Source organism: Aplysia californica, unplaced genomic scaffold (genome assembly GCF_000002075.1).
Source record: "Aplysia californica isolate F4 #8 unplaced genomic scaffold, AplCal3.0 scaffold01016, whole genome shotgun sequence".
In the NCBI taxonomy this organism is placed as follows: Eukaryota; Metazoa; Mollusca; class Gastropoda; order Aplysiida; family Aplysiidae; genus Aplysia; species Aplysia californica.
Window position 1 is genome coordinate 149,519 of NW_004798286.1, and position 16,436 is coordinate 165,954.

General features: G+C 38.8%; 1 protein-coding gene across 1 annotated transcript in view; it reads right to left on the reverse strand.

Annotated features, from left to right (window-relative positions):
• Nucleotides 1-1,535: 1,535 nt before the first annotated feature.
• The window catches only part of LOC101848008 (sterol regulatory element-binding protein cleavage-activating protein), a gene marked incomplete at its 5' end in the record, with an annotated part of 36,179 nt that continues 21,278 nt past the window's right edge, over nt 1,536-16,436 (reverse strand). The window contains 6 exon segments of the mRNA XM_013089670.2: nt 1,536-8,563; nt 10,028-10,090; nt 11,143-11,355; nt 11,743-11,823; nt 14,028-14,191; nt 16,236-16,348. Of these exon segments, the coding sequence (XP_012945124.1) occupies nt 8,381-8,563; nt 10,028-10,090; nt 11,143-11,355; nt 11,743-11,823; nt 14,028-14,191; nt 16,236-16,348 (817 nt within the window). The 3' untranslated portion in view covers nt 1,536-8,380.

Below are 16,436 nucleotides of genomic sequence, written 5' to 3' on the forward strand. Positions count from 1 at the left end.
TATCTTAATTTACATAACAAAGACTACTGTATGCCTTGAGCATAATATGCACCGGATACTGCAGATTAAGGGGCTGCAATTTTTTTTTTAATGGGGTCTTAAAACATTTGATGGGCACACCGACAAAACAGCCTGTATTTTACCTTACGAGTTACATTTATATAGTAGCAGTAAGACTACCAACTCGTTTAGAACAATATTATTCTTGTAAACAAGAAAGGATTTCAAATCCCCGGGGTGTTTTTCTCCTCTTCACCTTCTTCATTGCAACTTCCTTTAACACGATAACAGATTCAGCAGATCTGGTTGACACGAATGAATTTTAAGCTGTTTCATCATCAGCTGACAGTCCTCCTTTCCTTTTTACTCAAAAGTCTATTGTTGTCAACTTCACGCAACACAACACGCTTTCAATAATGTTAAGACCCTGTCCGGCAAACCAAAGCCACTCTCCGACTATCTGCTGCACACGGGAAGTGAGTGGGTAAGAATATTCAAGAAGGGACACTGGGAAGCCGCCAATCGTCCCTTATTGAGTGAGATTCAGTGAGAATGTCCCGTTATTTTTATATTCAGTGTCTTTATAATAATCAATTGTGACTTATTACTTTCACTTTCACCTTCTGCATTTGTCTTTTGTTCTTCAACTGAGTAGTAACGTGTAAAAAAATCAAATAGTACAGTGGAGCACGCACGTTGTAGGGAACACACAAATGCGAACAGATTAGATCTTCAGGACTTCAGGTCCCAATTATAATATCCTTTGTATTCAAAACCAGCACAGAGCGTGAACAGTTCGTATAGAGAAAGACCCTCCCCACCCCCACCCCAGGGAAAATGAGATCAGCGAGGGTAGAGTTAATTAAAAACCGCCACAAACTTTGTTTTAAAAAGTTTACCCAGAGAGAGAGAGAGAGAGAGAGAGAGAGAGAGAGAGAGAGAGAGAGAGAGAGAGAGAGAGAGAGAGAGAGAGAGTGAGTGAGAGAGAGAGAGAAATCAGACAGACAGACCGACAGACAGACAAAAGCAGAGAGAGTATTATTTTTTAAGTAGATTTTTATTTTACACCCAAATCGAGACATTTTAGATCTTATAGGGAGCGGGCTTTCGACCCTGTCTATCAAGGCCAACCCGGGCAGAGCGGGATAAAAACATCCCAACAGAAAGACCAAGATACTCGATAAAAATTCTCTCCGTTCAGAGAAATCGAACTCGGAAGTCCTGCGTGTGACAGTGAAGCGCGTAACTGCAACATCACAGTCGCCAATAGATAGATAGAGAGAGAGAGAGAGAGAGAGAGAGAGAGAGAGAGAGAGAGAGAGAGAGAGAGAGAGAGAGAGAGAGAGAGAGAGAGAGAGAGAGAGAGGGGGAGAGAAAAAAAAAAGGGGGGGGGGGGTCTCCAGTATGGTCTAACTCACTATTAAAACGGAGCCTCTATCTTTTTTTTCACTCTCTGTTCAGGTACGATGGCCATCAATTTTCCAAGATCCATTTCATTCATCAGACTGAAAATAAATGTAACAAGTCAAACCAGAAACTTTCTTTGCTCTTCAAAGCACATTTATTACAAAACTGGCGGGATCTGATACAAAATATGCGGAGAAAAATCTACAAGCAAAAGTAATGCACATTTTGACAAGAAGTATGCCATAGGGGAAGAAATCAATGAAGAATAAATTATGAGCATAATATAACAAAAAGCAAACTCATTCCGTTTATTCTCATACATACACACGCAGACACACACACACACACACACACACACACACAAACACACACACAGACGAGACGCAGGCACAGACACAGACGTTTATCACGGTCAGTGTCATCTGAACCTTGCTCTATGAAAAGGAAATAAAATAATAAGATATGGTTCCTTTGACATACGACCACCAACCCCCCCCCTCCCTCGCCCCCTCCCCAGAAGCGCTCTGACGCACACGTTCTTGTTTATCACAACTTACTTCACCTGACATTGGATGAAAAACTGTCGTGCCTAACATAATTTTTCTCAAATAAATCATTTCCTTTCTGATGCTACATTGTACTAGTAGTCCGTACTTGACTTAACTTGTTCTCTTGTCAACATTTTTTTACAACCTCCCCTGTTCTGAAATGTTCAACCTTAAATTTTGTAAACTTTTGTGGAGCATGGAGATGTCAAACAAAAATTATGTCCAACAATTTTCTGAATCAAAATAGGTTTGTTTCAACTGCACACATCGCAATTCTTTCTAGCCCATTTACTCAGGTCAGTTTGTCTGTAGTTCTAGTACATTTATGTCTAGTCTCAGAACTGACTCCCATCCCAGTATGACTAATTACCTTCTTTTACTTTTAAGAATTCATTGTTTTCTCTTGCTCTGTGTAATAACAAAGGAAATCGTTGGGAACCACTGGACATACGGACATCATTCAACACCTACCATTCATGACTCAACAGGTAGAACTCAACATGTCACAACTCAAAACTCTAAACTGCACCTCTTTCATTATCATTAATATCATGTAACAAAGAGAAACCATCACATAAATTTAGATTTAGTAAGATTAAGAAGACTTTTACCACACTAGCAACACATGCGCCATATAAATGCTGAAGATCAGACGTGTTACAAGCAATGGCAAATACAAAGAAAAGAAGGAGGAGAGATGAGGGCGAAAAGTATTTGATAAGAAAGGAGCAAACCACACCAGAGCAGCCGCCAACCACCCACATCACAAAAATAAATGTGTTGCAACATTTTAATAGACTGAAAAAACGAAAATTTATTAACAGAAAATCAACGAAATAAATTAACCTTCACAAACATTGCTGCCCTTGGTCCCACTCAACAACAAACCAACATTCCCCGTACCCCTCCCTCCGTACCTCCATGCAATATCATTTGACAACAGACATCATTACCACAGCTTCACTCAACATTGCCACGTCACAACACAAAAAGTCTATTGTGTTAAAACTCTGTACTTGAAAGTCATGGATCAACTTCTGCTACATATGTCATACAAAAGTAAACGACAAAATCAAGTAGCTGTCTACGCTCTCCCTACATGAGGTAAGCAAAGAGCTCCTCAACCACTTCTCTTAAGAACCAAAACACACAACTCAGCTCAAATATCAAAAGCCAAGAACAACTGAATATACATTTCCTGCTTGTATTAGGAAACTCAGGGAGTTTAAAGATAAGGATAAGAAAAAAAATGGGGAAAAGGAAGAGGAAAAGGAAATATGACGCAGCCCATACAATACGCACAAACAGAATATGCTGAAATATATATCAGGACCACAGTCATTTACCTAAAGGACCTGAGCTTAAACTAGAGTGTGGCTCTCAATACTCAAAGGGGCACCTCAGCATGTAGCTAGTGTATATTTAGCAGTGGACACACCGGAGCCCAGCTGCACAGGTCTCATAGGCTCAGAAGTGGGAGGACTCAAAGGTAAAAGAATTAATAGATGAGTAGATAGCAAATGTCTTCAAATGCTAGATGATATACAGTAAGCAAAATTAATATTCAGACTTGCATCACCTAGCAAGGTCCATATTTATGGGACAACTTAGGAGCTAATAGATGCTAAATTCATACCCCAATCACTCCCCCCCCCCCTTTCCCAACAACAACAGCACAAAAATGTTAATGCAGTTCAAGACAAAACAAACACTACAGAAATCAAAACCTAGTGAAAATGTGTGAACATGTAATGCATCTCTTAGCTCAAAAGGACACAACTTGGCTTAGCTGCCCATGTCCTAAGAATGCTCCTCTGATTTCAGAATCCCAATGGCAATATTCTACTTTAAGCTGTCCTCACGGACGTGTATAGTTGGCGCACACATAAAGTGCTACAAAGACACCATGAAAATGTCCCCCGAAGGACTACAACGTTCACGGGACCCAGTTGGGAAGCAGCAATCACAGAGGGCAGCATCATACGAGATTTCACAAATCAGAAATGCTGAAGCCAAGAGACTTTGCAAGCTGAACACATCCACAAACGGAAATGAAGCTTATAAATGCTCAAAATGTGGCAAATTCTCCTCTTCCACCAGACCTGGTCTCATTGCCCATGGTAGAAGCCAAAAATCATCTTAATGCTCATTTCTTTAATACAAACTCTCCTCTACAAATGCAGTGGTCATTGTAAGACATTGATGACAAACTTTTACTTTTAGGTGTAATGCACGTTACATTAAGCCAGCCATAAGCATATATTAAAATATCAGATGCAGCTGTAAAGCAAAAATACAGTCTCGCACACACATAGCGAAACTGGCTGAGCCCCCAAATCTTTGCATTATGTACATAACTAGCAAGGTACATGTTTTAAATAAAAAAGACAATATATGTTTAAGAAAAAATATGGGACCTAAAGATCAGTTCACAATGCACCTGCTAGACTGTACTTCTATCGTAATTATGAATTAGGTGCTAACAGAAAAAATGATTTTGCTTTCACGAACATTCATTTATTAAACACACTATCTTCTGGAACACATTTACGGCACAAACTTTAGGCTGTTTTTAAAACTATAACAATGAAGTTGGGAAAGAATGGATTAACTCTGAACCTTCCTTATCAAGTGAGTAGCTTGCACGCATGCACCCTCCCACCCATACACCAACACACACACACACACGCGCCAATACACACACACACACACAAAGTAAATTGCATTCAACATATCATATCAGATACACATAAAAAGCATGCTTTTCAAATGGCCCAAACTGTGGGTAAGATCTTTCCCCATCATTAAATGAAAGGAAAAGAATAGGAGGGAAAGGTGATAAACAACAAAAGAAGTGCTTTGATCAGTCTTCAAATTCAGCCGAGCAAACAAACCTTTTAATTATGAGCAGCATGAACTCACACAGATCACCAATTATACATCGACATACATGGCACATATCACAAAGGGTAAAATATTTTGATACAGCTCTGAGAGTAACAAACAGGGGAGACTCAGTAGGAAACACGAGGGAAAGTTCAACAAGAGGAAGGGATATGGATATAGGGGGGGAGTGATGGAACAGGAATACAGGGAATGATAATGAAGAGAATCAGCCAGTGGTGGGTGGAAACAGAACTGTTGCCATAATTCATGTTTAGGTAAGGCATGAGTTTTAACTCCCCAAACTGTTTGGTGATGTACAAGGGCTGTCCCTGAATTAACAAGGAATTAACAAGAAAATGGCTATGAAATGAAAAGTTTTGTCATGATTTCAAAGTTAGTTGGTGAAACACCTACTATATTTCTCAAGGTAGTCCTCATGAAGAGTCAAACATTTTCCCCACATCATCGCATGAGTAATTGCACTCCGTCCCTGTAGAATTTTGTGTCAAGCAATGGAAACCAATCTCTGAAATGTTCTAAAAGGTTTGCATCCTGTTTGAATTTCTTCCCAGTTAGATATCGCTTCACTGGTCCAAACAGAAGAAGTCTGAAGGGCAAGGTCAGGACTGTGGTAGATGGGGTAAAAACTCCCAACCACAGTACTATGCTGACCTTAGCAGTGAGGGGAGATGTCGTTGCCATGTTGCAAGATGACGCCTTCCGTTGACCGTCTTGGTCTCTCTTCACACACTGCTCTCCAAGCTTATTGAGGGTATCAGTGTGTGGCTGCATTGATGGTTTCTCCTTGAGGCAAGATCTCATTAAGAACTTTCGAATCTCATACAACTGTAGCCATTTACATTGTTTGCAGATTGTTGAACTTGGAATTTTTTGGGAGGTTGTGGCAAAAGATGTGTCCAAGCCATGGAATCTTTTTTTGTTAGTGGAGTGATGTGATGGATCCACAACTCATCTTTTGTTGTTATGACATGTTTCAAAAAGGTTTCATTGGGTTCTTGGAAGACACCAACAGGATTCATATAAAATGTTAACCAGTGCATTTAATTTTTCCTGCATCATTCCCATAATGCAAGAGCAAACATTGATGCATTGTGCCTTCTGGTCATCTATCAACTGTTTGGGAACCCACTGAGCTGACACCACTAATCAAAGACATTTCTTTGAACTGTTGACTTAGAAAGACCAAGAGCATCGGCAATGTCACAAATTTTAAGCCTCCTTTCATAACGAATGAGTTTTTCAATGTGTTCAGCATTTTTTCAGTGCTGGCAGACAAATGACAACCACCAATTTGATCATTATAAATACTTGTATGCCCCTGTTTAAAAATAATTGCACCAATAGTAGACAGCTTCAACTATTTTCACCATAAGCAAGATCAAGTTCTGTGTTTTTTTAATAGAGATTGCCATAGTTTTGGTGATGTAGTAAAATGGCTGCGTTCAGTTAGTGTTTTTTAACAGAGCACCTAAATCAGGAATTCCCTTCAACTATTAAAAACTTTTTACACTATCAAAATATATAGGAAGTGCAATCTGATTATTTTTCTGCTAATTTTAGGACAGCCCTCGTAAGAGGTTGGGCTTCTATTTTATGACATCCCAAATAATTATTCAACCTATCGAATCATAATAATATATAGGAACTATATCAAGCTCAATCCAAGGACAAGCCCTGTGTATTGTAAGAAAAATCTAAATAACGAACCAGCATCAGTTTCTGGTGAATCTGTATATAAGCAAAGACAAATTCAGATCAATATTTTGATGATACTAGGAATATCGTGAGAAGATTTGATATTCTAAAAATGTAGTTTTTGGATATATAACCCCAGAATATGTCACTTTGTGTCCAGAGAACATTATCATTCCCCCTAAATGCAAAAGACATAATAATATACTGAAAAGAAAAGATGAAATCAGACTTTTCCTGACAAAAATATTGGCCTCCAAATTTATGTTTGACTCAAATTTTAAAACAAGCTTTTACTTATATGATCTTCACTGTACCAACACAACATCTGACATTATGAAGTTATCTTACATAGAGACTTATTATAAGGGAACAGCAGGTCTTGTTAACACAAACCACCAGTTTCATATCCAGACAAGAACACAGTCTACTTGAAGTCAAATTAAAACCAACAAACCAAAAAAATGTTTGCAAGACCTTTTTTTTTCTTGGAGCGAGGAGAGAAACCCCCAGAAAGAAAAAAAAAGCGGAAAATAGGAATGCTAAAAAAGATCTCCCTCTCGGACATATGATTATGAAAAGGGAATTGTTACAGTTCCCAAAATATCGGACGGAAACTCAGGGATCTATGTTGTCTCAATATACGCATACAACTCACACGAGCTACCTTACTCGCATATTATCATTGCACACCACAAAACTCCCATACAACTGTAGGCAAATTTTTTGGATATTACAATTCCACAACCTTCCTCGCTTGATACTGTATTTGAACAGCAAGAGAATGTCACATACAAATGGGTGGGAAACTGAGATCTAAATGGAGCTTAAGAATTTAAAAAATTGCAGGAAATAAAAAGTCGATACATTTTCCACAAAGGGGGATGTTCACTGCGTCACAAGAAACAAAAAGCACAGAGCACTAAAAGTTTTCCAGTACCAGAAAATTCAACAAAAAGGGCTACTGTATGTTGACAACACTGCACAATGTAGGAAGTAGAACAGCCCCAACCCTTGACAGCTTAACATAGGACCAGCAGGCAAATCTAACCACAAGAAGTCACCAGAACAAACAGGTAAGGTATTGGGGACTGAAACAGTTCAGACAGTCCTACAGAGGAGTAATTATTACATATGACAAGCAAAAAAAAAAACCCTCTTTAACTAATGACAATATTTCAATTGGGCTAATACTTCAAGTGGACAGAAAAGCTGCACCCTACTGATCTTAATCTTAATCATTCAGCACGTTCTATGGGACATTCTGCTAATCAAAGTTCCCAGAGCACCCAGTTCTCAGACAATTACAGAGTGATTCAACAGCCCAGGGCTCTAGAGGATATGACAGTATTTCAAACACCTAAATGATGACATGGGACTCACAAGTGTTGCACTAGGAATTCAATCATATTTGCTCTCACATACACCCATAAAGTCATACAAAATCAACCACTCAAACCCATGAAGACAGATCATCTAATGATTGGATGAATTTGTTCTGAGCTCTGAATTCTACCTTTAACAAAAGTAATAGACAGAAATCCACATCCGAGATGAATGTTTTTCCAGGCATGGACCAAACGCCCAGTATGGATAACTCAGCCCTTTAGGACGATACCCAAAGACCGCACAGCCTTAGCAAACCCCCTTTGCCAATACCTGCTAGTCCACAGTATACAAGGGACACAAGAGAGAATCTCTTTTCATTTCTTCACTAAATGATACCCACAAAGCATGTTTAATTACTATGCTCCTCTGCATTCTTTAGCAAGGCAGGGAAGTAGGGAACTTTGAAATGCCCTCAACATAAATTTGCGACTGCAGAGCTACTCTGCTTTCTCCAGAATTGTTGGGAAATAGACAACTTTAAGGTCAGAGCCTTGGTCACAGACCACACCACTGTTCCCTACAGACACAACATGATTGACAAATGCTCGCTGATCGCTGTCAGAGAATACAACTTTCCTCAACAACGATCCCCTTGGAATGTCCCACAACGATATGCTTCCCTGAAAAAGAAGACGAAAAATATATTAATAATATGTAACACTCATATAACTGAGCACAACATTAAAAACTTGACTTCACAGACAGCTCAAACACAAGTCATTCCCTGACTGAACTGTTATATTATTTTTTTGTACTGGCAGCACTGTTTTCCTAAACACCCACACGGATGTGTCAAACAGCTCATCTTGAGAAGATCACCCAAATTTTCCCTTACAAATGTCTCAATTTTAAAGTGCCCTTTGTGGACAATGGAAATCAAACACATCCATCATCATTGAGAGTAAAAGGCTGCTTGAGCCAACAAGGCTCACCACTGCTCAGAATGATACACACACTGCTGGTATTGAGACGCATCATAGCACATTATTTATAGTGTGCATAAGGCATTAGAACTTCCTTGAATCTAGTCATGAGAGGGTGGGTGCTGATTGGCGGGGTGTGATCGGAAACAGACAGTGTGGCGTTGTATTGGGCCATATGGTGTGTGAATGAATTGTATTCATGTGTGTGTGTGTGTGTGTGTGTGTGAGTGTGTGTGTGTGTGTGTGTGTGCGCGCGTGTGTGCCTGCGAGTGTGTCGTTGTTTGAACATGTGGTATGAACCTGGAGTTATTGCACAAGAGGGGTGGGTGGAGTGTTCTGACCAGTGTTGGTCACATTGTCATGATTGTGATTTGACGTGAGAGTAATTTTTTTTGTCATAAGTCTCATAAGAATCACTCTCTTTCATTCTCTTGGTTTGACACCTTGCACCAAGGAGCAAACACAATCCAATCCTCTTTTCCTTTTATAGATACTGGGTACTTTTCATGATGGCAGTAGTATATTTTCAAACCATTACACTTTGAGTATTTGATTTTTTTCAGTATTTCTCTAATTTTTTGTTATCACGGTTTACTAAGCATATGGATGTGTCAAACACATTCGTCAAGCCCTGATGTATTCAAGATATCCATGCTCAACTGTAGCATGAAATGATACACAAGATGCAGTAGAAAAAAAATATCACGGGCCCAAACATTTATGTTACAGGTAAAAAATATGCAAAATCATTAAAATTTAATCAACAAAAGTAAGAAAACATAAAAACAAGACAAACTATATTATTTCTTCTAAGCTCGCTCCTGAATATGGCTTAGGAATATGTGCTTAAATTATAAATAACTGTCGACAAATAAACGACCAACAAGACCTGCAATTGTACGTATCACAAGAAAGCTTATAACTATACTCTAAAAAATAGAGACAAAAGAAAAAATAGAGAGAACATATAGCAGAGTCTATTTACATCTGTTGTGTCAAAAGTATAATCAGCTTTTCAACTCTTCATATGTCTTTCTCCTGACCCTGTTTTATCAAAAAATAGCTGTATTATTTTTAAAAAGCTGTATTATCAAAACAGCTTAGCTATCAAAACACAAGTATTAAAAAAACAGCTGTATTATCAAAGTAAGAGAGACCTACCTGTCCCCCCGTGACCATAAGATTCCTGGACAGCAGGGCAGCGCTCCCCACACCATTCTGATCCTAAAAAAAGTGAGAAAAAAAAAACAAACTTTAATAGTAAAGACAACTTTTTTATCCAAATAAACGTTGAAAGACAGAAAAATGAAAACAGAAAGCATAAGCCACTTCTTCTGGCAGAACTCAAAAGATCATAAGTTTGTTTTTCCCATTGTTTATCTCTGAACACCCATAGTTTCAATAGGTTTTCATTTAATGTGTATGAAAAGTTAAAAATCATTAACTATGGGAGCCTCAGTAAATCAGTCACAGGTAAAAAAAAAATGTGAATGATCAATGAAAATCTCATACAAACACGGGAACAAACAATCCTGAAATGTCCTATCAGTTGAGAGAATTATGGGACACTTGGGAATTCGTCAAATTTTCCATCTATCCATTACCATTACCCCTGTCCCTCCTTTTGACAAATTTATTTGTGAACGTCTAAGTTCCTCTTCAAGACCAAGTTCACTCTCATTTATAGGAACATTAAAAATGAGTCCTTGCTTTCACGGTTAGAAAAAGAGCTTGTCTCCAGCACAGCTCGTTGACCAGACTATCTACTACCAGCACTAGACTAACTTGTTCCTTCTTAGGGAGTGGGTTATTTACTTATCTTTCCCTTTCAGGCTCACCCCATAAATATTATGGTGCTCTTTTACTATTCTAGTTGGCCTTTGGATCTCGCATGTTGGGTCTCCATGTACTCCAAATATGTCTTTGAAACATTGCTACATGGTCTGTCCGAACAGATAACTGAAAACTACCACCACGAAAATGGTACAAAATCACTACCAATTCCAAGACTGTAATCAATCTCCCCCCCCTTCCGTAAAAAGAGGAAAAAAGCAAATACTGTGGCAAATGAAACAATGTAGTCACAATAAATATCACTGATCTGAGGGGTTAATGTGTCCCTACAAAAACAATACACAATAGACATAGGCAGAAGTGAGTAACATCATGGGTCTGTTGTTAAACTTTTAAAAAAATCTCTTCAACTTTTTCCTAATCTGAACCCTATTTGGATAAATGTACTGGAAAAAAAAAGTATACTTGAGGTGAAAACATACCAGATCCACAGTATGAAGTAGGGTGTTCTTTGTTCTGTCCCATACACACATACGGTCATCCAGGCCGACGCTGACAATATATAGTGGGGATGTGCTGAGAGTGACCACAGCTGCATAATGCCAAGACAGTTTGTGGATACAGGTGCCGGTCAGCAGGTCCCAGATACGCACTGTACCATCAAAGGAGCCACTGACAGCAGCTAGAGGGGCCACCTACCACGATACACAACAGCAGAGCAATGTACAAAGACATTAAAAGTTGACATTGTTTTTCGGGGTTTTTTTTTATTTGTTCACACTTTTTGTCTCATAGCAAAATTTTATTTACACATCTCCTTTAAAAGGTCTGAAACTTATTTTCTATTTCTTAAATTTCAAAAAGCAGGAATGATACACTATGTTATAGATTTAATGCCTCTCTGAACTCTGCAGGCTTATGAAAGAAGTGGAATCTCTAATTAGCTATCCACCTCCGATAAAACTGAGTTAAGAGGGTGACAAAAAACCCAGGCTTATTTTGACTACAGAATGATTTGCAGCACAATTTGCTTTGTTACAATATGTTCCTGCACACTCAGACAAGACATTCATGGGACTTACCTGGTCCAAACACAGAGCTGTTACACTATCCTCATGTCCATGCAAAGTGTACAAGCACAAGGAGCTATCCAACCGGAACACCTTCACACGTCAGGCATGCGTGAGGAGGGTAAAGAAAAAAAAAAAATAAAGACGTGCATAAGTAAGTAATTCTGCCAAAGCTGAAAACAATTTCTTGTTTAATGTGTCCCATACACTTATATGACCTTTTGCAGTTGCGAACGCCGTAAAACACTTACCAAAAAAGAAAAAGAAGAGAAAAAGAAAAAAAAGACAAGGACAATTTCTATTAAAACACTTCATCACTCCACAAAAGGAGCTAGAGACGGCTCATTCTCATTTCCACTCACTGGCCACTGAACCTTGTGTTTACCCACAAACATTTTTAACTTCACAGAGCTGAAGTTTCTTCATATGCGGGCAGAAAGCACTCATTTTTGCCAGTAATGTGAGTATGTCAGACAAAAATATTGGTGTATATAGGTGATTTACATGAGGTAATATCTCCCCCTTTTAGGATGTACCGAGTCCATCCTTTTCACCATAAGTGCCTCAAGTCAATGTTAGTACTGGAACGCAATAGATTATTTTTCTGATAAACTCATGGTCCAAAAATTATGCTAAATCATAAATTTCTTTATTTAAAAAAAAAGGATTACAACAATCTCTAAAAAGTTAAAAAGCTCATTGTAATCAGAACTGGACAGTAGTGTAAGTATGAACTAGCAAGCACACTGTTTATCTTCTACTTCTTCTTCGTGTTCCCCTGCTAGATCTCATGGGAGGCCGACTGCCGGTTCTTCAACCTGAAGTGCAACTTTTCGTTATGTATCTTATCATTTTTCCCACTTCATAGGGCCCCTTGTCTTCAGGCAGCCACATTGAAGGTACTCTCTATTTTAAAAAAATTAATTAGAGTATTTTCAGTTTTGGTAGGAATTAATTTTGAATTTTGCCTGGGAGGCGGTTGAAGCCTACTCTTATCTATTTTAGGACTATCAAGGGTTCTTTGTTGTTTTTGTCGTTATTGATCCAGCAGCAACTGGGCTCTTGCCCTTCTAATGCCATGTAGTGATAAGAGCAAGTTTGCAGCAGTTGCTGTAATGTTCCATAAAGTGTGTTATCAATGTTAGGTCTCCGAGGGAGAAGTGTAGCTCTAATGTCATTTAGGGCTGTACAGTGAAAAAAGTGATGATCCACAGTCTCATATGCATAGTCACACAAAGGGCACATTCGGGGAAGTTCTGGTTTTATTCTGTTTACGAGCCTGAATATGTTCTGTTCGTAGGTGGAAGATTGTGGTCTGTTTCTTTCTCTGCAGGTGATTGATATTTTTCGCACTTATTCAAGAAGACTAAGTATTAGATCTTACCTACCCTAAGAACAGGGGTGTGGATGATAGACAGCAGTAAGGAGCCAGGAGTAGCAGTACAAAGAGGAGTAACAGAGTGAAAAACATAGAGGAGGCTAGGAGTCGGGGGAGGGGGAGAAAGTGTCGATGGAAGCATATTACAGAACAGGACTAGAGAACACGAAAAGATGAGAAAGAAGAACTTTTAAGAGAAGAAATTTTACAATCCCTAGCAGGAATTAATCCCGTAACCTTTAGATTGGGAAGCAACCACCATACCTCTAGACCACTAGAGCCCTCTTTGTCTATCTTAAATTAAAAAAAGGGGAAAAAATCCCACTGAGATGTCATTCACACAACCTAGAAGCCCTACTTGATTTAACCTTTACAAAATTTCCATACACATTGTAGGGAATATCTTATAGCCAAATTGTAATCTGGCAGAAACCACCAGTAATTAGACATGTCTGGGGGGAGGGGAATAAGTGGGTGGAATAAATGAATAATTCTATATATATGGCATTAGCTGCCTACTAAATCATAAGGTCAGAACCAATTAATCTTAAAATCAACAAACTGACTGACTAAAACCAGAATCTCAGGGAGATAACTTCAGGTTAACCCTTTGTACGAGATGAGACTCTCGTGTCAGTAAATGAATAAAAAAAACATACAGTTGAACCAGCTCTAACAACCACCTGTCCAGTCAAGACAATCAGATGCACAAATGACCAATTCCCACTTCCCCTCTTGAGATTTTTTCCCCACATTATAATAACACTGTCCCAGATGCCCACCTGTCTAAGACAACCACTTTTCTTCTCAACAATCAGACGCTTTAAACTGTTCATATCTAAAAAAGCACTATCCAATAATACAAAAGAGTCTATTAAACAGACACAGGGAAATAATACAAAATAGGTATGGGGTATACCTTAAGCGTATGGTCCTGACTAGCGGTCACTATTCGGCCTCCAGCACACTGGACCGCATTAATGGGCTGTTGGTGGGCTCGAACGGTGTTCACTCCAGAACAGCGTATCACCTCGTCCCACATCTTGATGCCGTCACTGCTGCTGCTCCGTGAGCGGTGATGACCTAAAGGGACACGCAAATTATACAATGTGACACTATTTAAAAGACAGCATTTGTAATTCCTGCTTTATCACGTAAGGACAGGACAGGACAGACCTGCCAAGCCTGATAAGGCAAAAAACAAAGCACAATTATTCTCCAACAAATACCATGAATCGAGATTACACAAGGTGAGGCATCGTGATGAAATCAGGCGCTTGTCAAAATAATGGAATCAAAGACACCGGCATTTTTCTGCCAGTTTCGAAATTTTTATTGATTATTTTTGTCTTTTGGATCAACAAAGATTATTTCATTATAAAAATACATTTTTGTGCGGATTTTAATGAAAAATGTTGCACAAAATATGTAAATTTTCAGTTTCCAAGGAATCTCAAGCTATGGAAGTCACCAAACTTTGGCAGCCATTTTTTTTCACTGATTTTAAGCCTGAAACCAGGCGACTCCCACCTGCTTCAATAGTAAATATTTCGACTTTGTTTAAGAGAGATGGGAATTATTTTTCATCAAAAGCTAGGCAAATGAACATGCTTTAGGATGGTACCAGTTACTTCACAAGCAAAAATTAACTAGCACCTGATTCCACCCCGTTGTGAAATCAATAGGAATCATCCACCAAATCTTTACACAAATACATACAAAGGTCTCATCTCACAATTCATAATGTTTAAGTACATAGCACTCATTTTCATTTGTTATTGAATTGCAGCTGGATTCAATGTGATAGACAAACTCGAGAAATACAAAATCAATCATTGGAGGTATATAGAATAATTCAAAACAACTTAAATGGCAGCACTCAACAACTAATGAGATGGAGGCTTCTGGATAAAAATCTTCTCAATTTCCACACAGGCGAAGAACCATGTAAACTCATTAGGCAAATTCAGTGCTTCCAAAAGCTGAAGTTGAAAAGTAATGAAACTTCTGCGGGGGTCTGGGGGTGAAGCCCCCGAAGATCTAGAAATTGAGTGCTTTTAGAGGATTTGGGAGCCTGTTTGAGGAAATTGCCTACTATCTATAACACTTATTTTTTCACCAACATTTTGTCTTGTTGGATTTCTTCACCTACATATCTTTCCGTAGCTGGCAATGTTTAAAAGCAGGTTCCCATTCCATTGCTACTATAATTCAATTAATTTGTCATCGCTCCATTGACAGAAGACAAACCTGGGAATAATGAACAGATATGTACCTTCCCAATACAGTTACCCAGCGTTTACGAGAACGAGGAAGAAGAAGAAAGTTATCCAGCGTTTACCCTAATTTTCCTCAATTTTCATGTCTGAATGTCACATGTCAAAACCTCGGAACACCACTTCGAATTTTTCTTGATTTCAGTAGTTTTAGCATAAATTTCTTTCATCGCGGCCCTTATTGCGTTCCCGTGCCGTAGAATCTTCGCATTGATAATTTCTCTGGATCTAGACAAATTTGCAACAAAGTTTCTTTCTCACAGTAAATTTCTGTCTAAGATCACAAATCAATATACTCGATCAATGCGCAGATTTTTCCACCGCTGCAACAATCCGAAGGTAGACAGAGGGAATGAGTGAATGATAGAAAGGAGGAAATTGGCACAACAAGTTCGTCAGATTTTGATCAATCTGCAGGTAAAAATGTACTGCCGACCAATTCGCAACGAACGCCTGGGGCATAGCGGAATAATGGTCGATTGCAGGAAATGTGCAATCTGCTATAACATTAATTTATTGCCAAGATAATTACCTTAAATATCCGCAACTTATACAATACGATACGAAGGCCAGTACGAATTTTTTTATACCGAACTTTGGTAGTCCTACGCTGTTTCAGTTTTTTACAGAGGGAGTCTGCATGGAGGAACAAGTACGGAACTGTCAGAAAGTACGGACTTCCGTAAAAATACGGAAGAGTGGAAGCACAGCAGATTATACTTCAAGCATGCTTCTGTGACCACCCTAAGCAGGGTCACTTACACTGCAGCCCAGCATAACACCAACTGAACATATCGTTCACCACATTCAGCTGTAAGACCAACATCTTCAGTCCAGACAAAACCACTCACCCATGACAGGCCGCCCAGGCTGTGGGCTCCTTGGTGCTGGGTTTGCCACTGGGTTATGGAACGTCTCCATCTCTAGAAAATCCAATGTTCCATCAATACGAGCTGCCACAATCCTAGAGATAATGTTGACATTATATTTTACTTGTATGGTAATATGCATTATTCTGACATAGAAAACGTAGAAAGAAAAAGACTCAGAGA